Genomic DNA, 22,627 nt, shown 5'->3' on the forward strand with positions numbered 1-22,627 from the left:
ATGGTGGAGCAGACCAGATGGGCCAAGTGGCCTACTTCTGCTCCTGTGCCTTATGGTCTTAACCTTGATAGACACATTAATTGGGAGGCAAACAGAGAGATAGTAACCACATATGGACAATAAGTAATGGATCTAAATAAGGATTAGAAATCAGCTCAAGCTTGATGGGCTGAAGGGCCTGTGTCTGTGCTGTGTTGTTCTTTATCAATGATGGGATATTTCTAAGTACATGATCCCATATATAAAGCAGCTGGGATCACTGCCGCTTGCGATCGGCAGGCTGTTCAAGCCTAGCTGTTCCTGGCTCTTCAGTTGTCTGGCATTGTGTCCCTCCTCCCAATTCCATTCCCCTCCCTGGCAACTTTACCCTTTACAACTATTTACCCAAATTCCTTTCGAAAGTCACTCCTGAATCTGCTTCCGTCAGCCTTTCAGACAAAAACATTCCAGATGATAACAGCCCCTGCTGTGTGTTTAATATTCAAAAAACAATCTCCCGCTCCCCACTCTGGTCCTTTCACTACCCCCCTCTTCCCCACCAATTACTTAAATTCTGTTTCCTTTAGTTACTGATCATCCTGCCAGTGCAAGCGCCCTTTCCTTACAGGACATCCTGAGGATGTGATAAGGTGCTTTATCAAGTTTATTTTTCTTCCTAATCTGCCGAGGGATCTATCGCTGATCTGAGGTTCTGTTAACTTTAGGGGAGAATGGTTATACATTGTGAGGCGAATTCAGATGATGATTACTGGCAGTATTTATTCTCACTTTGGGACATTGGAAAGAGGCTAATAAATTGGGAAATCGCTCTGAGTCACACCCGTATTAAATTACAAAGTCATATTTAGCTCAGCTTGCCAGTGCCAAGAGAATCTAATCTAATTTCCACCTTTTAGAAAGGCCTGTGCGTGGATGTGTGTGCCGAAAGCAAAACACTCCCCTTACTTGATGCCTTGTGTTGGTGAAGTGCCTTCTTGTTTTTTTTTTAGTTTATTTATTAGTGCCACAAGCAGGCTTACCAACACTGTAATGAAGTTACTGTGAAAATCTCCTAGTCGCCACACTCCGGCGCCTGTTCGGGTGCACGGAGGGAGAATTTAGCACGGCCAATGCACCTAACTAGCACATCTTTCGGACTGTGGGAGGACAACGGAGCACCCGGAGGAAACCCACGTGGGGAAAATGTACAGACCGCACAGACAGCGACCCGAGCCGGGAATCAAACCCGGATCACCAGCGCTGTGAGGCAGCAGTGCTAACCACTGTGCCGCCCTCTTGAACCACTGCAGTCCATTTTTTTAAAAAGGATTTCTGGCAAAGTCCAGCATTTGTTGCCTATCCCTAATTGCCCTTGAACTGAGTGACTTGCTGGACACTTTTACGGGGTGGTTAAGAGTCAACCACAATGCTGTGGCTCTGTAGTCACATGTAGGCCAGACTGGGTAAGAATGACAGATTTCCTTCCCTAAAGGATATTAGTGAACCAGATGATGTTTTCCGACTAGCAACGATTGTGTCGTGCCACAGTGATGTCTTGCTTTCAATTCCAATTTTTTTGACATGGTGGCACAGTGGTTAGCACTGCTGCCTCACAGCTCCAGGGACCTGGGTTCAATTCCTGGCTTGGGTGACTGTCTGTGTGGAGTCATAGAGGTTTACAGCATGGAAACAGGCCCTTCGGCCCAACTTGTCCCTACTGCCGTTTTTTTGTTTTAAAACCCCTAAGTTAATCCCAATTGCCTGCATTTGGTCCATATCCCTCTATACCCATCGTACCGATGTAACTATCTAAATGCTTTTTAAAAGATAAAATTGTACTTGCCTCTACTACTACCTCTGGCAGTTTGTTTCAGACATTCATCACCCTCTTGTGTCAATAAATTGTCCCTCTGGATACATTTGTATCTCTCCCCTCTCACCTTAAACCTATGCCCTCTAGTTTTAGACTCCCCTACCTTTTGGAAAAGATATTGACTACTTGTCTTGTCTATGCCCCTCATTATTTTATAGACCGCTATAAGGTCACCCCTCAGCCTCCTACGCTCCAGAGAAAAAAGTCCCAGTCTATCCAGCCTCTCCTTATAACTCAATCCATCAAGTCCCGGTAGCACCCTAGTAAACCTTTTCTGCATTCTTTCTAGTTTAATATCCTTTCTATAATAGGATGACCAGAACTGTACACAGTATTCCAAGTATGGCCTTACCAATGTCTTGTACAACTTCAAGAGGTCCCAACTCCTTTAATGTTCTGACTGATGAAAGCAAGCATACTGAATGCCTTCTTCACCACTCTGTCCATCTGTGACTCCATTTTCAAGGAACTATGAATATGTTCTTCACGTGTCTCTGTGGGTTTTCTCTGGATGCTCCAGTTTCCTACCACACTCCAAAGATGTGCAGGTTAGGTGTATTATTGGCCATGCTAAATTGCTTCCTAGTGTCCTGGGATGTATAGGTTAGTGGGATTAGCGGAGTAAATGTGTGGGATTACGGGGATAAGGCTGAGGTAGGATTGTTGTCGGTGCAGGCTCGATGGGCTGAGTGGCCTCTTTCTGCACTGTATGTATTCTATGAATCACCATTGGTGATTCACAGAATCAACTAAAACCGATTTTAGTTGACAATGCTTCTATCCCCATTTAATAGTCTCCATCTCCACTTTATCTAGCTGGGCTCAGAGACTACCTAAGCTGACAGTCCCAGTGTGGTACTGAGGGAGTGCTGCATTGTCGAAGGTGCCCTCATTTGGAAGAAGCGTTAAGCCCAGAGTCTATCTTGCCCTTCTCAGTAGACACAAAAGATTCTACCACCTTTATTTCAAAATAGAACAGGGAGGTTTGTGCTCCAGTGTCCTGGAAAATACTTATCCCTCAATGGCACTATAACAGGCTATCTGGTGGTTATCACATTGCTGTGTGCAGGAGCTTGCTGTGTGCTAATTGGGTGTGTGTTTCCTATATTACAATACTTCAAAACTGAACTAAGAACAAAGAACAGTACAGCACAGGAACAGGCCCTTCGGCCCTTCAAGCCTGTGCCGATCATGATGCCTACCTAACTAAAACAGTGTGGACTTACGGAATCTGTATTCTTCCATTCCCATCCTATTCATATATTCATCCAGTTGCCCCTTAAATGCTGCTATTGTACCCCGCTCCCACCACCTCCCCGATTGTGCTCTCAATTGGCACGAATTATGGCTATAAAGCACTTTGTGTCATCTAAAGGTTGTGAAAGGGGCTATATAAATACAGATATTTCTTGGCACAGTGATTGTACTGCTGCCTCACAGCTGCAGGGACCCGGGTTCGATTCTCGGCCTGGGTCACCGTCTGAGTGGGTTTCCCCCGGGTGCTCTGGTTTCCTCCCACAGTCCAAAGATGTGCGAGTTAGGTTGATTGGCCATGCTAAACTGACCCTTAGCCTCTAAAGATGTGTAACTTAGAGGAATTAGCAGGGGCAAATAGGTGGGGTTATGGGGATAGGATCTATTTGGGATTATTGTCAGTGCAGGCTTGAAGAGCTGAGTGACCTCCTTTTGCACCGTAGGGTATCTATGATTCCATGAAGCCTCACCAAACACCCACTGTGTTAATAAAAGTAAAATACTACAGAGGCTGGAAATCTGAGATAAAAACCGAAAATGCTGTACAAACTTGGCAGGAATGGTGGCATCTGTGGAGAGAGAAACAAAAGTTTACGATTTGAGCTCTTATGATTCTTCCTCAGGGGAACAGAGGGATAAATGTGGTGGATTTCACATAGTTAGAAAAAAGGTGGAGTAAAATGGAAGGTCAATGATAACTGGGCGTTAGGAGAGATTTTACAAAGGTGTTCAGAGCACAGGACAAACAATAAGGAGATTGTTATTGACTTCAGAAAGCGTAGAGGAGAATATGCCCCTGCCTATATCAATGAGGGCAAAGTAGAAAGGGTCGAGAGCTTCAAGTTTTTAGGGGTCCAGATCACCAACAACCTGTCCTGGTCTCCCCCTGCCCGCCGTGCTGGCACTATAGTTAAGAACTATATACAGTTAAGTGTCTGTGTAGCATGTAAGAAACAATACTTTTCACTGTATCCCGACACACGTGACAATAATAAATCAAATCAAAGTGTTAATGGCAGTGTTGAGGACTACAGAAAGTGCTGATAGTGACACAAAGGCAAGATAGCAAAGTATGTTAACGGGAGAACAGCGGTGAGAGAAAACCAAAAAACAAGAGACAGATGGTCCTGTGAGGTGCAGCATGGAGAGGGTTGGATTGGGACAAAAAGGATCAAGGCGGAGGAGGAAGTTCACAGTCAAAGAACAAAGAACAATACAGTACAGGAACAGGCCCTTCGGCCCTCCAAGCCTGCGCCGCTCATGAGCCCGACTAGACCGTTTGTTTGTATCCCTCTATTCCCAGTTGGTCCATGTGGCTATCTAGATAAGTCTTAAATGATCCCAGCATGTCCGCCTCAAGTTGTTGAAGTCTAAAGTTGTTGAACTCAATGTTGTAACACCTGATGTGTTACATCCGTTAAAGCATTAAACACACATCGTGCTATTCTTGTTATCACCGGTGATAGTAAGGCGGGAAGGCGGGAGGGTTTCTTCTTGCTTTGCTCCACTGCACATCCCATCAGGTAAATCGATCCACATTGATTGGGTGGCATGGTGGCACAGTGGGTAACACTGCTGCCTCTCAGCGCCAGCGAAGTGGGTTCGATTGGGTCACTGTTTATGTGTTCTCCCTGTGTCTGTGTGGGTTTCCTCCGGGTGCTGCAGTTTCCTCCCAGTCTGAATCCACTCTTTCCCCTACTATATCCCCCTTCCCTTGCCTTTTCTCCCCCTGCTTCCCCTTTTCTACGTTCTACCCCTATCCTACTCCCACTCAGCGCCCCCCCCTCCCTGCCCCCGCGCCCCCCCCCCCCCCAACATCTTCATCTGTCACAACTCACAGCTTCTCTGCCTTTTGGCCATTCACACCCTTCATTCTCTCTGTGGACAGCTATTAGTAGTCTTTCCCCTGGTTTCTATGGCTATGACTCATCTTTCATTCCCTCACCCTGCAGTATAAATATCTCCCACATTCTGCGCCTTTTACTTTGATGAAGGGTCATCTGGACTCCAAACGTCAGCCCTTTTCTCTCCATACAGATGCCTGCCAAACCTGCTGAGATTTTCCAGCGTTTTCTCGTTTGGTATCTGAAAGACGTTCTGGTTAGTTGCATTGGCAGTGCTACATTCTCCCTCAGTGTACCCGATCGGGCGCCAGAGTGTGGCGACTAGGGGATTTTTCAGAGTAACTTCATTGCAGCGTTAATGTATGCTGACTTGTGACAATAGTAAACTTTTAAACATATAACAGCATTCTGACAGCTGGAAGGCGTTACAGGATGGAAACTGCAAGCATTTCTCCAACTGTAATTCCTTTTTCTCTTGACTCCTAGAAGAAAGTTGATGCAAAACAAAGAGTAAGTGTAAGATAGAGAGAGAGAGAAGACAGAAGATTGCGCTGCCATGTCTCTGAAGTACTGTGATGCCCCGGGGCCAGAGGCAACCAGCAACAGTTTCTGGATGGTGAGTTTCACAAGATCAAAGTTTACCTTCAAGGGATGTGACTCGTGTTTAGCACGAGTAATACTCCTCTGATATCTAGTTCTGAAGGATGATTTAAGTTAATCATTTTACCGAGACACAAAAAAAAGTCTCCAAAAATAATAAAGAGACTTGTGCCAGGCAGACAGACAGCCCCAGGGCAATATTGAGAAACTATAATTGGCTCCTCAGCCCAAGAAGAGGCAAAATAGCTCGGCCTTCTGAATGGCCTCATGTAGGGCAGCACAGTGGTTAGCGCTGTTGCCTCACAGCACCAGGGACCCGGGTTCGTTCCCGGCCTTGGGTCACTGTCTGTGCACAGTTTGCACATTTTCCCTGTGTCAGTGTGGATTTCCTTCGGTTTCTTCCCACAGTCCAATGATGTGTGAGTTAGGTGGTTTAGCCATGCTAAATTGACCCTAGTGTCAGGGGATTAGCTGGGGTAAATGTGTGGGATTGCAGGGATGGGACCTGGGTGAGATTGCGCTCAGTGCAGACTCGATGGGCCGAACGACCTCCTTCTGCGAGTGCTCCAATTTCCTCCCCCAGTCCAAAGGTGTGCAGGTTTGGTGGATTGGACATGCTAAATTGCCCCTTAGTGTCTTAAGATGTGCAGGTTAGGTGGTTGGGCCATGCTAAATTGCCCCTTGGTGTCCCAGGGTATGTAGGTTAGGTGGATTGGCCATACTAAATTGCCCCTTAGTACCCATGATGTGTAGGATCGGGGGATTAGTGGGGTAAATATGTCGAGTTTTCTGGATAGGGGCTGGGTAACATACTCTATCAGAGAGTCAGTGCAGACATGATGGGCTGAATGGCCGCCTCCTGTACTATAGGGATTCTATGATTAATATAAAGTTGGCATAGTAGATGAACTTCTTAAAAAAAAGTTTCTAAAAAAGCAATGTGCTTTTTTAAAAAAATTATGAAAAAAATCACACAATAATTGAAATAGCTTTTCAGGGCCAGTTAGACTGTTTAGTGGTAACAATGGAGTCAGTATACTGTTTAAAAACCCAGGCCAGCTCGTTCAGTGAGGCGTAACTTTTCCAAGAATTTTCAGATCAAGGCTAATAGTAAAATTAGAAGTTCTTGTCAATACAATTGATTTCTGATTTATGACAGTCTGGGGTGCCTCATCAGTGGATCTTTGGACTTCCATATTATTCTATGCATGTGTGGAGGCCTGAAATTATGGTTGGGTTCAGTTAAGTGATGGCACTAAACACTAACAGTTTAACTATCATTTACATTGAGATATGCAGGCCTTTTTTTTTAAATTCACAGAATCCCTACAGAAAGGGGCCATTTGGCCTCATAGAGCTTGCACCCACAACAATCCAACGCAGGCGCTCTCTCCATACCCCAACCCCCTAATATTTAACATAGTAATAAATGTAGCCCTAGTGACCTAATGGGTAAGGCATTGGCCTCCTAAGCCAGGGACTGTGGGTTCGAATCCCATCTGGGGTGTCGCTAATTTTTAAAAAGATTTAGCAGGATGTTGCCCTGGTATGGAGGGCATTAGCTATGAGGAGAGGTTGGAGAAGCTCGGTTTGTTCTCACTGGAATGACGGTGGTTGAGAGGCATCCTGATAGAAGTCTACAAGATTAAGAGGGGACACGGACAGAGTGGATAGTCAGAAGCTTTATCCCAGGATGGAAGAATGAATTACTAGGGGGCACAGGTTTAAGGTGCGAGGGGCAAGGTTTAAAGGAGATGTACGAGGCAAGCTTTTCTTTACACAGAGTGGTGGGTGCCTGGAACTCGCTGCCGGGGGAGGTGGTAGAAGCAGATACTTCTAAGGGGCATCTGGACAAATACATGAATAGGATGGGAATAGAGGGATATGGTCCCCGGAAGGATAGGGGGTTTTAGTTCAGTCAGGCAGCATGGTCAGTGCAGGCTTGGAGGGCCGAAGGGCCTGTTCCTGTGCTGTAATGTTCTTTGTTCTCTTTATTTAGTGCCCTGACAGTAGGGTCAATTTAGCATGGCCAATCAACTCAATGCACACATCTTTGGACTGAGAGAGGAAACCAGAGCACCCGGATAAACCCAAGCAGACGTTGGGGGGGGTGGGCGAAGTTCGTGCAAACTCCACACAAATAGTGACCCAAGCCAAATTGAACCTGGAACTGAGAGACAGCAGTCCACCACATCGTCCATCACTTATGAGATGGTGGCATCACTGGCTGAGCCAGCATTTATTGCCCTTCCCTGGTTGTCCTTGAACTGAATGATTTGCTAGGCCACCAGAAGAGGGCAGCTGAGATTCAACCACGTTGCTGTGTGACTGAAGTCACATGTAGCCCAGACTGGGTAAGGACAGCAGATTTCTCTCTCTAAAGGGACATTAATGAACCAGGTGGGTTTTTACAATAATCGACAATGGTTCAGTGGTCATCACTGGACTTTAACTGACTTTCAGCTGGATAAGAAGTTAAAATTGCCCAGTAGAATATTCCAGTACAGAAATCAGCCATTCGGCCCATCATGGTGGAGTGAATATTAGCTGAATCCCACCATCCAGTTGACTTCACAAAAGTTTTATTACTCTTTATTCATCAAATGTCTAAAGTTTTAAAAAAAAGTTTGTTTATAAGTGTCACAAGTAGGCTCACATTAATACTGCAATGAAGTTACTGTGAAAATCCCCTAGTCGCTCACACTCCAGCACCTGTTCGGGTACACGGAGGGAGAATTTAGCATGGCCAATGCACCCCATCCAGCACGTCTTTTGGACTGTGGGAGGAAACTGGAGCACCCGGAGGAAACCCACTCAGACACGGGGAGAACGTGCAGACTCTGCACTGACAGTCACCCAAGCTGGGGATCAAACCTGGGTCCTTGGCGCTGTGAGGCAGCAGCGCTAACCACTGTACCAGCATGCCGTCTGATTCCATTTTTTTGAGATAGTTTACGGAAAATGGCTCCGTGCACACACTTTAACCGCATTCCGCACAAAACAATTATTTTCAAATCACTTTTTTTTAATCATTTTTTAAAGTTGTAAAAGCAAAACAGGCTTGGGGATGTCAATGCACCCCGTTCCTCATGAAGAAGGATCACAACTGCTGCTTCAGCCTGATGGCATAGCAGAAACACTTACAACCTCAAGGAATCACAGCTGTCAACTCACTGGTCCATTGTATAGCGTGTTGACACTTTAAACCAATTGTGCACTTCTCCAGGCCTAAGGCAATCCCAAAAAGCAGCAGCCTGCATTAGAATTAGGGTGGCACAGTGGTTAGCACTGCTGCCTCACTGCACCAGGGACCCGGGTTCAATTCTGGCCTCGGGTCACTGTCTGTGTGGAGTCTGCACATTCTCCCCGTGTCTGTCAGTTTCCTCCGGATGCTACAGTTTCCTCCTACAGTCCAAAGATGTGCAGGTTAGGGGGATTGGCCATGTTAAATTGTCCCTTAGTGTCCAAAGATGTGCAAGTTAGGGGGATTGACCATGCTAAATTGCCCCTTAGTGCTGGAGGATTAACAGGGTAAATATGTAAGATTACGGGAATAGGGTCTGGGTGGGATTGTTGTCAGTGGCGGCTCAATGCGCCCAGTGGCCTCCTTATGCACTGTAGGGATTCTATTCTATGAATTGCATCTTTAACGTGGTACAATCACCCAAGGGGCTTCACAAGAGAGTGTTAGAGACAAACACTGACAGCGAAAACAGTTGATCAAATGCTTGGTCAAGTCTTAGAGGAGGAGAGAAGCATGGAGAGGTTCAGGGTTGGAATTCCAGTGTTTAGGGCTGAGATGGCATGGTCACTAATGGTGGGGTGATAGAAAGCAATACAAGAAGGCCAGAGTTGGAGCAGCCCGAATTTAGAGGAGGGCTGTTGAGCTGGGGGGGAGTGAGGGGTGGGTGTTATCCCAATACATGTGACAGCAATAAATCAAATCAAACATAAGTGAGTAGCAGTGTTTTGATTTCCTCTCCCAGCCAGATAACTACAAAAGCACGGCCAAACGCACGGACGATGGCTACAAGATCTGCAACGACATCATCTTGTGTTTTCAAGAGAGGGCCAAGATTGAGAAACAGTACGCACTGCAGATTTCAGCCTGGTCACGGAAGTGGAAACCACTGGTCGAAGCAAGTGAGTATGTCCATAAGGGTAAAAGGTAAGAGTAGTGGATTTCCTGGGGCAACACAGTGGCACGGTGGTTAGCACTGCTGCCTCTCAGCGCCAGGGACCCAGGCTCAATTCCCGGTTTGGATCACTGTCTGTGTGGAGTTTGCACGTTATCCCCTGTGTCTGCGAGCGTTTCCTCCGGGTGCTCCGGTTTCCTCCCACACTCCAAAGATGTGTGGGTTAGGTTGATTGGCCATGCTAAATTGACCCTTAGTGTCAGAGGGATTCGCAGTAAGTATGTGGAGTTATGGGAATAGGGCCTGAATGGGATTGTGGTTGGTGCAGAGTTGGAGGGCTGAATGGCCTCCTTTGCACTGTAAGGATTCTATGAGGGAGGCCATTGTGTGGTGAGGTTGGAGAAGATGGGCTGGTTGCCCTTCCAGTGGGGAAGCTGATGGAGAAATTTATCAGTTATTCAAAACTGAGGAGGTTCGACATAGGAAATCGAGAGAAACTCTTTGTTTTGGTAAATGTGTTGGTTACAAAAGGTCACGGATTTAAAATAATTGGGAAAAGACATCCTAGAGGAAATGGGAGAATACCTTTTCACCTGATGGTCTTCAGGCAGTCTCTCGAAGAGTGGTAGGATCAGATTCAACTAAATTTTCAGAAGGTGCATGTACTCAGAGAAATCATTGGCAGGGGTATATAACAAAAAGCAAGGGACTCTGTCAAACAGCCAAACGTACAAGACAGACTGAACGTATTGTAAAATCCTCCAATTCTAGGTGAAGGGTAGGGGTGGGGGTGGGGTGTCCATTCGAGGCTTCCCAAACATTCCCTGTTCGCATAGAACTATTCCTTTTGTTAGTAAGGACATTAGGAAAGACTTTTGGGGAGGTGATGGCCTAGTGGTGTTATCGCTATGCAATTAATCCAGAAACTCAGCGAATGTCCTGGGGACCCCAGGGTTTGAATCCCACCACGGCTGATGGTGGCAATTTAAATTCAATAAATAATACCTGTTAATGACCGTGAAACCATTGCCAATTGTCAGAAAAACCCAAATGGTTCACCAATGTCCTTTTAGGGAAGGAAGTCTGCCATCCTTATCTGGTCTGGCCTACATGCGACTCCTGAGCCATAGCCAGCCCAGTCAGTGATGTCCATGTCCCATGAATAAATATAAAAAAGCACTGCTTGGACAATGAGTCTGAATGCAAGCAGGAATCTTTTACATCCATCTTCCATCATGGAATCTTTTACATCTGCTTGGGAGGGAAGACAGAGCCTCAGCTTAATATCTTTATCCAAAAGACAGCACCTTCAACAGTGTAGCACTCATTCAGTACCACACTGGGAGTGTCAGTCTCCAGAATGATATCAGATCTGTACTGATCAGGTCTTCAACAGGTTTATAATTGGAGCTAGACATTTTGGGAGTTAAATCCGGTGCTATTTTCCAAATGTAAAAGCAAAATACTGTAGGTGCTGGAATCAAAAGTTAAAGTTAGTGTCACAATAGTCTTACATTAACACTACAATGAAGTTATTGTGAAAATCCCCCAGTTGTCACACTCCAGTGCCTGTTCGGGTCAATGCACCCTAACCAGCACGTCTTTCAGACTGTGGGAGGAAACCGGAGCACCCGGAGGAAACCCATGCAGACACGGGGAGAACGTGCAAACTCCACACAGACAGTGACCCAAGCTGGGAATCAAACCTGGGTCCCTGACGCTGCAAGGCAGCAGTGCTAACCACTGTGTCACCGTGCTGCTCAAATGTGAAACAGAAACAAAAAATGCTGGAAAATCTCAGCAGGTCTGACAGCGTCTGTGGAGAGAGAATAGAGCCAACATTGAGTCTGGGGAGAGATACAAAAGGCTCCAGAGGGGCAATTTTTTTCACACAGGGTGGTGAGTGTCTGGAACAAGCTGCCAGAGGCAGTAGTAAAGGCGGGCACAGTTTCCATCTTTTGAAAACCATTTAGACAGTTATGTGGGTAAGATGAGTACAGAGGGATATGGTGCAAACATGGGACTAGCTTAGTCGATAAAATAAAAAGGTTGGCATGGACAAGATGGGCAGAAGGGCCTGTTTCCTTGCTGTAAACCTCTATGACCCTTCCTCAGAGACTTTGTCCTGCACGGACCAAGGGTCATCCTGACTCGAAATGTTGGCTCTATTCTCTCTCCACAGATGCCATCAGACCCACTGAGATTTTCTGTTTTTGCGCCACCTTTTTTAACTGAGGTTTGTGAAAATTTGGAACTCAATCCTCCAGCTCACCCTCCCCAAGAGTTGTGGATGCTGGGGGACTATTGGAACTCCAAGACTATGGGCTCAAGGCTAAGAGTCCAAAGGATATGGAGTAAAGTTGGGTAAATGGAACCGAGGTACTGATCAGCCGTGAGTGAACTGAATGGTTCGAGAGGCTGGATGGCCTCCTATTTCTATGAGAAGCCTCATGCTATTTATTCCTCAACTATGACTTAGATTGGATTCTCTCAGGTACTATGGTTTATTAATAGACTATGATGGTCACAGCCCTGTTGGAGAAATAGCCTGTACACCAAATTGAAAATCTTGGCTTGGTCACCTCTCATGATCTCCAGCGGAACTCTCACATGCCACCCGCTACTAGGAAGCTGGTTTCCGATTTCATGCCAAAAAACCTTCTCTTTAAAGTTCAGGGGAGGATCTTCCAGCACATCTCTTCCGCCGTTAGACACAAGACAAGCAAAGGCTTGTTCCCTGATGGTGTCTCTCTCTCGCTCTCCCCTCTGCCTGTTTCTCTCTTCCTGTATCTGGAGATCACTGTGTCCAGTGGTGTTCCAGACACCCCTTGTTTCTTCCTGCTGAGCTCCAAACACTCTTTCCCACTTGTTCATCAGCTGTGGGTAGTGTGCGCACTTTGCGGTCATACTTCATTGGCTGTGGGACACCCTGAGATTGGGAAACGTGCTGTAGAAATACGAGGGTGGGATTTCCGCCCCCAGAGCATGATTAGCGGCAGTGGCGGGCTCTTCCAGTCCCCGCTGTTGTTACCAGGCTTTCCCATTGCTCCCACCCGTGGCTGCTGGGAAATCGTTGGTGGGGTCGGGGGAGGGGGTGGTGTGTCACCATCAGAGGGATCAGAAAATCCCTTTGGCGGAACCAGGATGAGAATTTCAGCTCAATATTTTTAGAAATTCATTTGTGGGACATGGGCATCGCTGGCTGGGCCAGCATTTATTGCCCATCCCTAGCTGCCCTTGGACGGCAGTTGAGAGTCAACCACATTGCTGTGGCTCTGGTGTCACATGTAGGCCAGACTGGATAAGGACGGCAGATTTCCTTCCCTAAAGGACGTTCGTGAACCGGATGGGTTTTTCCAACAATGGTCATCAGTAGATTCTTAATTCCCAGACTGAGTTAAATTCCACCATCTGCCGTGTTGGGATTCCAACCCTGGTCCCAGAACATTAGCATTAATAGTCAAATGATAGTAGCACTACACCATTTTAACATTGATATTGATGTTTGTAAACTAGCTGGTGTGTTTCATCCATTACAACAGTGACTACACTTCAAAAGAAATGTCTATTATTAGTTGGGAGGCGCTCTGAGATTGTGGATGGCACTATACAAATGCAATTCCTATTTTTGCATCTACCTTGGAGTTGTTTGTCTAAGTTAATGACACTGACTGAAGTAGAAGCAGTAGCCCGAGTTGTAACTGTTTCTTCAGCAGGACCAGTTCTGACTCCACTTGTAAGTGGATTGATTCTCTTTAGTGACTGTATCCTCAGGAAGATTGATTGGCTATTTAAGGTGTTTTATTTGGAATCACGAGCTTTCAGAGCACTGCTCCTTCAGCGGCACTGTGGTTAGCACTGCTGCTACACAGCACCAGGGACCCGGGTTTGATTCCCAGCTTAGGTCACTGTCTGCGCACAGTCTCCCCGTATCTGGGTGGGTTTTCTCCAGGTGCTCCGGTTTCCTCTCTCAGTCTGAAAGATGTGCGGGTTAGGGTACATTGGCCATGCTAAATTCTCCCTCGGTGTGCCTGAACAGGCTCCCGAATGTGGTGACTGGAGGATTTTCATAGCACTTGCAGTGTTAATAGAGTTTATTTAATAGGCTTACATTCACACTGTAATGAAGTTACTGTGAAAATAGTTGCCACACTCTGCACCTGTTTGGGTACACTGAAGGAGAATTTAGCATGACCAATGCACCTGACCGGCATATCTTTGGACTGAGGAGAAAACCAGAGCACCCGGAGGAAACCCACACAGACACAGGGAGAATGTGCAAACTCCACACAGTGACCCAAGCCAGGAATCAAACCCTTGTTCCTGACGCTGTGAGGCAGCAGTGCTAACGACTGTGCCACCGTGCCGCCTCTCCAGGGACAAGTAAGCCCACTTGTGGCACTAATGACTGAACTTAAACTCATCAGGTGAGTGGCTACTCAAGGAGCAGGCCTCTGAAAGCTCGTGATTCCAAATAAAAACCTGTTGGACTTTAACCTGGTGTTGTGAGACTTCTTACTGTGCACACCCTAGTCCAACACCGACAATCCACATCGTAGTTTGTAGCGGACCTAACTGCATTCCAAGTATAACCAGCCTGTCAATTGTACTCACCAGGTCCTATGTACGGTACTCTGTTGAAGGCGTGGCACGCCTTCCTTACCTCCGCAGACCGGCTGAGCGAGCTCCACGTGGAGATCCAGAAATCACTGGTGACCGAGGACACGGCCAAGATTCAGAACTGGCAGAGGGAGACGTACCACAAGAAATTCTTCGGGGGCTTCAAGGAGACCCACGAGGTGAAGGGTGGATTCCGAAAAGCACAGAAGCCCTGGACAAAGAAACTGAAAAAAGTATGTCACAATTCAGATCATAATGGGCCCATGATGTGTGTGTTCCATAACTGGTACCACCTTAAACAGGAATGCAGCACACATACACTAAATTGTACACGCTAGTGGTAAGTCATCCAGTACTGTAACGAAGTCCCATCACCCAAAATCCCTCTATTTACGATTCCAATAGCAGTACACAGAATGCAATCAGTCAACTGTCTACCTTCAGGAGTGCCAGAGGAATTGACACTCCCGGTTAAATACACGGAAGAGACTCCCTGATTGGCCCATCAATTGATTCCGGTCCTTTTTTTGGTTAAACAAGTGAACTAAATTAATTGAAGGACAAACTAAAAAGGGGCAGCTCCCCCAAAAAATAGAAGTGAACCGCCCGAAACAAAAGCCAAAGTAGAAACTTAAAACTTTTTGGATGTGATTGAAGGAGTCTATGATACACTCCAGCCCCTGTGGTGCCCAGCGGGCACGGAAGGTCTCTATAGTGCCCTCGGACACCAGGGACAGCGAATGTAGCCGTGTTAGAGGGGCAGACAGATAGTCGGGCCAGACGACCCCCTTGGTCGCCCGCTGCATGGACCTGTTTATGGCAAGGTTAGACAGGATGTGGAGATGCCAGCATTGGACTGGGGTAAACACAGTAGGAAGTCTCACAACACCAGGTTAAAGTCCAACAGGTTTATTTGTAGCAAACGCCACTAGTTTTCGGAACTGGCTGTTCCTTCGTCAGCCAGTTCCGAAAGCTAGTGGCATTTGCTACAAATAAACCTGTTGGACTTTAACTTGGTGTTGTGAGACTTCTTACTAGGTTTAGACAAGCCCAGGAGCAGGTTCTTGAGGAGGTTCTCTGTCTTCGCTGCCACCACTGCCACCCCCGCCACTGTCTGTAGATCAGGAGCATGGGACTGAAGTGCAAACAAAACATCAATAAAAGGTGTTTTAAGGTGACTAAAAAGGGAGTGTAGTCTAAAATATTCGACGTAAACAATCAATTGACTCCTTAATCAGGGAGTTCCTATTCCAGTAGGCCAACCTCAGTGGCCTGATTTGAAGTTATTACAAACACAATATATAATTCTCACCACCCCCACCCCCCCCAACATTCCTCCCACCATTAAAAATACATAACCACACCAGAACTATTGGCGGCATGGGGGCTCAGTAGTTAGCACTACTGCCTCACAACACTAGGGACCCAGGTTCGATTCCAGCCTTGGTTCGCTGTGTGGAGTTTGCATGTTCTCCCCGTCTCTACATGGGTTTCCTCTAGGTGCTCCGGTTTCCCCCCCACAGTCCGAAAGATGTGGGGGTTAGGTTGATTGGCCGTGCTACATTGCCCCTTTGTGTGGGAAATCGCCACTTAGTGTTCAAAGATGTGGAGGTTAGGTGGATTGGCCAGGGTAAACACGCAGGGTTGTGGAGATAGAGGGCTTGGGTCGGATGTTATGCGGGAGAGTCAGTGCAGACTTGATGGGCTGAATGGCCTCCTTCTGCACTGTAAGGATTCTATGATTTTTTTTAAAAGAGGGAAATTTCCTTGCTGTGTGACTGATACACGGTGTGTGAACAGCTCAGCACGTACTGGCATCCACTGATGTCTTGAGTAAAATGGTTCTTTTTCACACAGGAATCTAGACGGGGAATGTCAGAGGCCAGTAACTCAAATGGTATCATATCCCTCTCATTCCAGTCCTTTTCTCCCACAATCGACACTTACATAATATTTGACTTTGCGACTGGCTGCCGGACAGGAACATTCCCAACCTATGATTCCTGGAATGTGAAACTATTTATCTGTGTAGCCTGTGACAGTGACAAATTAATTTAGTTTCAGGGCATTGCCTGGCATTGCAAACAAATTCCCCATCACTGATCATTTTAAAGTTTCTGATGCCACTTGGTGGATGCTTTAAGTCATTACAAGTTTGCATTTTAATTTTTCTTTTCTCGACCCCACTCTATTCAAGGAGTTGGTCCATGCTGGAGATGCCTCTGGAATGTGACAACGTTCTGGGTGTCTGAGGCTGCATGACTGTCTAATGTGCCCACTACCAACCACTCCCAACCCTCCCCACTCAAAAGAACAAAATCAGCCCGGGAAACAGGCCCTTTGGCCCAACGAGCCCACACCGCCATCTCAACACCACCAACTCCCATCCCTCCATAGTCCCCACCACGCAGCCCCTCATCCAAACTCCAATCCCCCACCCCATCACCCTCCCTCTCCATGCCCCCTTCCCTATCTTCCCACTCCCTCCCCATACCCCCATCTATCCCCCACCCTCCCTCTCCATACCATTCTCTCCCATATCACTCCCCATGCCCCTTCCCCATCCTCTCCATCCCTCCCTCCCCATCTCGCCCCCCACCATCCCTCCCTCCATCCCCATCTCGCCCCCCCACCATCCCTCCCTCCCTCCATCCCCATCTCGCCCCCCACCATCCCTCCCTCCCTCCATCCCCATCTCGCCCCCCACCATCCCTCCCTCCCTCCATCCCCAGCTCGCCCCTCACCATCCCTCCCTCCCTCCATCCCCATCTCACCCCCCACCATCCCTCCCTCCCTCCATCCCCATCTCGCCCCCCACCATCCCTCCCTCCCTCCCTCCATCCATCCCCATCTCGCCCCCCACCATCCATCCCCATCTCGCCCCCCACCATCCCTCCCTCCCTCCCTCCCCATCTCACCCCCCACCATCCCTCCCTCCCTCCCTCCCCATGTGATTTTTATTTTAAACAGTCCCATTCCCAGGGCTTGGTGACTGGATGTTGTCAGCCTTAGTCAGACCCGTCTCCGTCACTCCGTCCCTCAGAGCTGAAAGTTTTTGTGGAGTCAGGGAACTGTCTGGTGATGTTTCAGGATCTTAATGCCACAGGAGTGGCCTTTTCAGCCCATTGAGTACATGCCAGCTCTCTGTCGAGCAATGCAGTCAGTCGCGCTGCCCTGCTCCGTCCCCACAGCTCTGCAAACTTATTTCCTTCAAGTTCGCATTCGACTCCCTTTTGAAATTACTGATTGCCTGTTCTTCCACCATTGTCACAAAGCGGGTTCCCAGCTTTTGACTGCTTGCTGCATGAAAGAAAGGTTCTTTCCTCAAAGCCTCTCTGTATCTCTCGCCCAAAACCTTAAATCTGCATCCCCCAGTTCATGTACTATTTGCTAATGGGAACAGCTTTATCAGGGGAGGCATGGTCACTCGGTGGTTAGCACTGCTGTCTCACAGTGCCAGGGACCCTGGTTCAATTCCCAGCTTGGGTCACTGTCTGTATGGAGTCTGCATGTTCTCCCCATGTCTGCATGGGTTTCCTCCCACAGTCCAAAAGACGTGCTGGTTAGGGTGCATTGGCTATGCTAAATTTTCCCCCAGTGTACCCAGAGTGGGGCGACTGGGGGATTTTCACAGTAACCTCATTGCAGTGTTAACTCGTGGCTAATAAGTAAACTTTGCTTTTACTTTTATCTAAACCTGTCCCAACTTTCTACCTCTCTTATCAAATCACCTGTCATTTGAATCTGAGATGGGGTCGCTAACCTAGACTCCCCTTCAACCTCTCCAACAGACAGAAAAGCTGAAGAAACTGTACCACGCCAAACGCAAAAAGGAGCGGGTGGCCATCGTCCGGGAGAACAGTGGCAGAGCCAATCAGGCCACATCCGCGTCGAAACAGCGCAAACTCCAGGGGCAGAGAGAGAAGTGTAACCAGGAAGCAGAAAAGGTGAGAGCAGAAATTCAGTGTTTTTTGTGTGTGTGTATGCACAAATAGCAAAAGAAAACTTGCATTTATATAGCGCCTTTCATGTCCCTGGAATGACTCAAATTGCTTTATAGCCAATGATGTACTCTGGGAGTGCTGTCACTGTCATTATGTAGGAAATACACAGCAAGCTCCCACAAACAGCAGTGAGGTGATGAAGATTAGATCCTGTGTTTTGGTGATATTGGTCGAGGGATTAACATGGGCCTGGATACTGGGGAGAATGACATTGCTCTTTTGAAAAAAAAAGTCTCTTGAGATTATAGAAGCCCTACAGTCTAGTTGGCCCATCAAGCCTGTACTGATTCTCTAACACAGCATCCTACTCAGGCCTTCTTCCCTGCCTTAATCCCATAATCCTGCATATTTACTGTGGCTAATGCATCTACTCTACACATCTTTGTATGCTAAGGGGCAATTTAGCATGGCCAATCCACCTAACCTACACATCTTTGGATAGTAGGGAGGAAAACCAGAGCACCTGGAGGAAACCCACACAGACATGGGAAGAATTGCAAAGTCTGCATAGATAGTGACCCAAACTGGGAATTGAACCCAGGTCCCTGGTGCTGTGAGGCAGTAATGCTAACCACTGTGCCGTCAGTGTGCAAATGACAAATGAAAGTTTGTTTATTTTTTAGTCACAAGTAAGGCTTACATTAACACTGCAATTAAGTTACTGTGAAATTCCCCTAGTCGCCACACTGATGCCTGTTCGGGTCAATGCACCTAATCATTAACGCCTTACCTGGAAGACAGCACTTCTGACAGTGCAGCACTGCCTTGGTACTGCACTGGAAGAGTCAGCCTGAATCCTGAGATTCAGATCACCAACTGTCTGATTCTGAGGTGTGAGTGTGACTTGCTGAGCCACAGCTGACACCCTGAGCAAATTCTGGATAAAAGCAAATTATAGTAGATGCTGGAATCTGAAACCAAAAGAGAAAATGCTGGAAAATCTCAGCAGGTCTGGCAGCATCTGTAAGGAGAGAAAAGAGCTGACGTTTCGAGTCCAGGTGACCCTTTGTCAAAGCCCAAGGTGACATAAGGCACCACTCTTTGCAAGGGGATGTGGTGAAACTTAATTGGGAATTACGTAGTCGGCAGGATTCAAACTGCACGGGGAAACTCTCTAATGGACTTGCAGCTTTGACGAAGGGTCATCTGAATTCGAAACGGCAGCTCTTTGCTCACCTTACAGATCTTGCCAGACCTGCTGAAATTTTCTCTTTGGTTTCCCCTAAGCAAACTCAGCAGCCAAGTTCTGTACAGCAACTTCCCACCTATGTACTAAGATGAATGTTCGGTTAATTTGTTGGTGATAACGGGAGAATAATTCTCCCAGGGCGTTGGGAGAAATCTGCTGCTTTTCTCAAATCATCCCGTAGGATCTTTTACACCCATGTAAATTGCATTTGAGTGCATAAGACATCATCTCTATTAATATAATGCTCCCCTTTTCTGGGCCTGTGCACCCTCTGGTCTGTCTGCATTCAGCTTCAGAAATCCAGCCTCAGATATCCAAACCTGGGAGCCCTCCTATATCTTCTGAATTTATTGGAAAATGGGGATGAGGAGCATATCAGCCATGATCGAATGGCAGAGTGGACTCGATGGGCAGAATGGCGTACTTCTGGTCCTATGTCTCATGAACTTATGAACCAAATGGATATAGATGGGTCCTGATCTGATTGAGTGCCGAAGTGGGTTCAAGGGGCTGAATGGTCCTATATCTTATGAATTTATGTACAATGTACTGCACTACCATGGGTGCCACGGTGGCACAGTGATTAGCACTGCTGCCTCACAGCACCAGGGACCTGGGTTCGATTCCCAGGCTTAGGTCACTGCCTGTGTGGAGTTTGCATGTTCTCCCTGTGTCTGTGTGGGTTTCCTCCGGGTGCTCCAGTTTCTTCCTATGCTCCAAAGATATGTGGGTGAGGTGGATTGGCCGTGCTGAATTTGACCCTTAGTGTCAAGGGGACTAGCTAGGGTAAATGCATGGGGGGTTATGGGGATAAGGCCTGGGTGTGATTGTGGTTGGTGCAAACTCGATGGGCCTAATGGGCTCTTCTGCAGTGCAGGATTCTATTCTACCAGATCACCCAAGGATTTAGATGTTATCATACAAGTTTCCTGCAGAAGTCCCATTGCCAGCTCCACCAACATAACAGAAATTTAGCTAACAGCGGTGTTCAGTTTCTAAAGTCCAGCTGAGGGCATCACCAATATTACTGATGTGCTTACATTGTCAATGCTTGGGAATGTGTTGCATCAATCAATGTACAAAGCTAATAACTGTTTATGCACAAGCCGTCCCAGCCGTGCATGCCACAATTGGTGACGTTGAGCCCGTGATTGATGGAGCAGTTTATTTGCTCAGGGTTTATCATTCTCACGGTTAATCAATAAATAACTTTTGAAAACATGAACTTCTTTGTATGTCACACAACCTCTGCTAGCCCAAAACGCTTTCATAGAATTCCTGCAGTGCAGGAGGAGGCCATTTAGCCCACTGAGTCTGCACTGACCACAATCCCACCCAGGCTGTACTCTCGCAACCCCACATATTCACCCCGCTAATCCCCCTGACACTAGGGTCAATTTAGCATGGCCAATCCACCTAACCAGCACATCTTTTTGACAGTGGGAGGAAACTGGAGCACCTGGAGGAAACCTATGCAGTTAATTTTACAGCTAATGAAGCACTTTTTGTAAGGTCCAACATTATTGTAATGGCCATTATTGTTGGTCTATTTTAGCAATGTTTTGGATGAAGGATGTATATTAGTCAAGACAACTCCCCTGCACTTCTTTGAAATAGTGTCAGAGGATCTTTTACCCAACTTGAGGATAAGAAGGAAATTGATTTAACATCACATCTCAGGCAACAAGGTGGCACAGTAGTTAGCACTGCTAACTCACAACGTCAGGGACCCGGGTTCAATTCCTGGCTTGGATCACTATCTGTGTGGAGTCTCTGTGTCTACGTGGGTTTCCTCTGGGTGCTCCGGTTTCCTCCCGCAATCTGAATGATGTGCAGGTTAGGTGCATTGGCCACGCCAAATTCTCCCTCAGTGTACCCGAACAGGCACTGGAGTGTGGCGACTAGGGGATTTTCACAGTATTAATGTAAATTTACTTTAAAGTGAAGTTTATTTATTAGTCACAAGTAGGGTTACATTATTTTTGGACTGTGGGAGGAAACCGGAGAACCCGGCAGAAACCCACGCAGACACAGAGAGAACGTGCAAACTCCACACAGACAGTAACCTGAGGCCGGAATCAAACCTGGATCGCTGATGATGTAAGGCAGCAGTGCTAACCACTATGCTGCCCCACTTTGTGACACAATTTTAAAAAGATGTCATTTCTGATCGTGTAGCACTCCTGTATTGTACGTGCCCAAGACTCCGGACTCTAAACCCTCAATCTACCAAAATTAGAGGCGAGAGAGCAGCTGCTGACACCATTGGGGTGTGTGTGTGTGTTGTGTAGGGGATGTCTCTCTTTTCGCACTCATCTTCTGCCTTCTCCGTTCTCTCCCATGTCAAGGTTAAAACGCGCTACACAAAGACAATGGAAGATTTAAACAAGTACAATCCAAAATACATGGAGGAAATGGAGATGGTCTTTGACCAGAGTCAGCAGATGGAGCAGAAACGCATAATCTTTCTCAAACAGATCTTCTTGTCCATTCACCGGCACCTCGATGTCACCAACAATGAAAGGTGAGGTTGAAGCTACATTCTAGTCCTCCAAATCATCTTTACCATAAGGGACAAGCTGTTCCCATGAGCTGATGTTGCTAGGACTAAGGGAAACAGGATTTCAGGGAGAATGTAAGAAAGAACCTTCTTGGGCATTGAATGATAGACAATTGGAACTCCTGTTTTTTAAAAAAATTTTTAACTCATCCTTAAAGTTACAAAGCCAACGTTCACAATGGACTGGGCAAATCCAAATCCATTTCTTGCTTGCCCCCCAAATCCAAATTCAAGGTCCAACTGAACCCAATTTGTGATCCTCACGAGAGAGAGAGACACACACACAAACAAGATCCAAGCTGACAAGATGTGGCATTGTACCCCATCTTAGGCTTGATCTTAGCCAAAAGATCAAGAAGCGATAGCCTACTGCACCTGCTATTCGCAGACGGTCTCCCATCCAAGCACTAATCAGGACGGAGTCTACTTAGCTGCCGAGATCAGATGTTCTCAGATAGTATGGCTGTAGGCAAAAATGTAACAAATTAACTATCTCTTCCTTGGATGCAATGGATATATGCCAGCAATGGGATGCTGTTAGCAGGGACAATCACTGATTTCAAAGGGA

General features: G+C 46.9%; 1 protein-coding gene across 2 annotated transcripts in view; it reads left to right on the plus strand.

The window, feature by feature from the left end:
• Positions 1–22,627, plus strand: part of LOC145361574 (protein kinase C and casein kinase substrate in neurons protein 3) — a 71,537-nt gene that overhangs the window by 38,675 nt on the left and 10,235 nt on the right. Inside the window, exons 2-6 of one of the 2 annotated variants that reach the window (XM_080217411.1) lie at positions 5,437–5,566; positions 9,537–9,693; positions 14,304–14,539; positions 18,098–18,253; positions 21,848–22,023. In XM_080217411.1, coding sequence (XP_080073537.1) covers positions 5,507–5,566; positions 9,537–9,693; positions 14,304–14,539; positions 18,098–18,253; positions 21,848–22,023 — 785 coding nt within the window. In that variant the 5' untranslated portion in view covers positions 5,437–5,506. The remainder of the gene's footprint in view (positions 1–5,436; positions 5,567–9,536; positions 9,694–14,303; positions 14,540–18,097; positions 18,254–21,847; positions 22,024–22,627) is intronic. The other variant, XM_080217412.1, reaches the window with a different exon arrangement.

This window comes from Carcharhinus amblyrhynchos, chromosome 35, assembly GCF_965287045.1.
Source record: "Carcharhinus amblyrhynchos chromosome 35, sCarAmb.v2.hapA, whole genome shotgun sequence".
Taxonomy (NCBI): domain Eukaryota; kingdom Metazoa; phylum Chordata; class Chondrichthyes; order Carcharhiniformes; family Carcharhinidae; genus Carcharhinus; species Carcharhinus amblyrhynchos.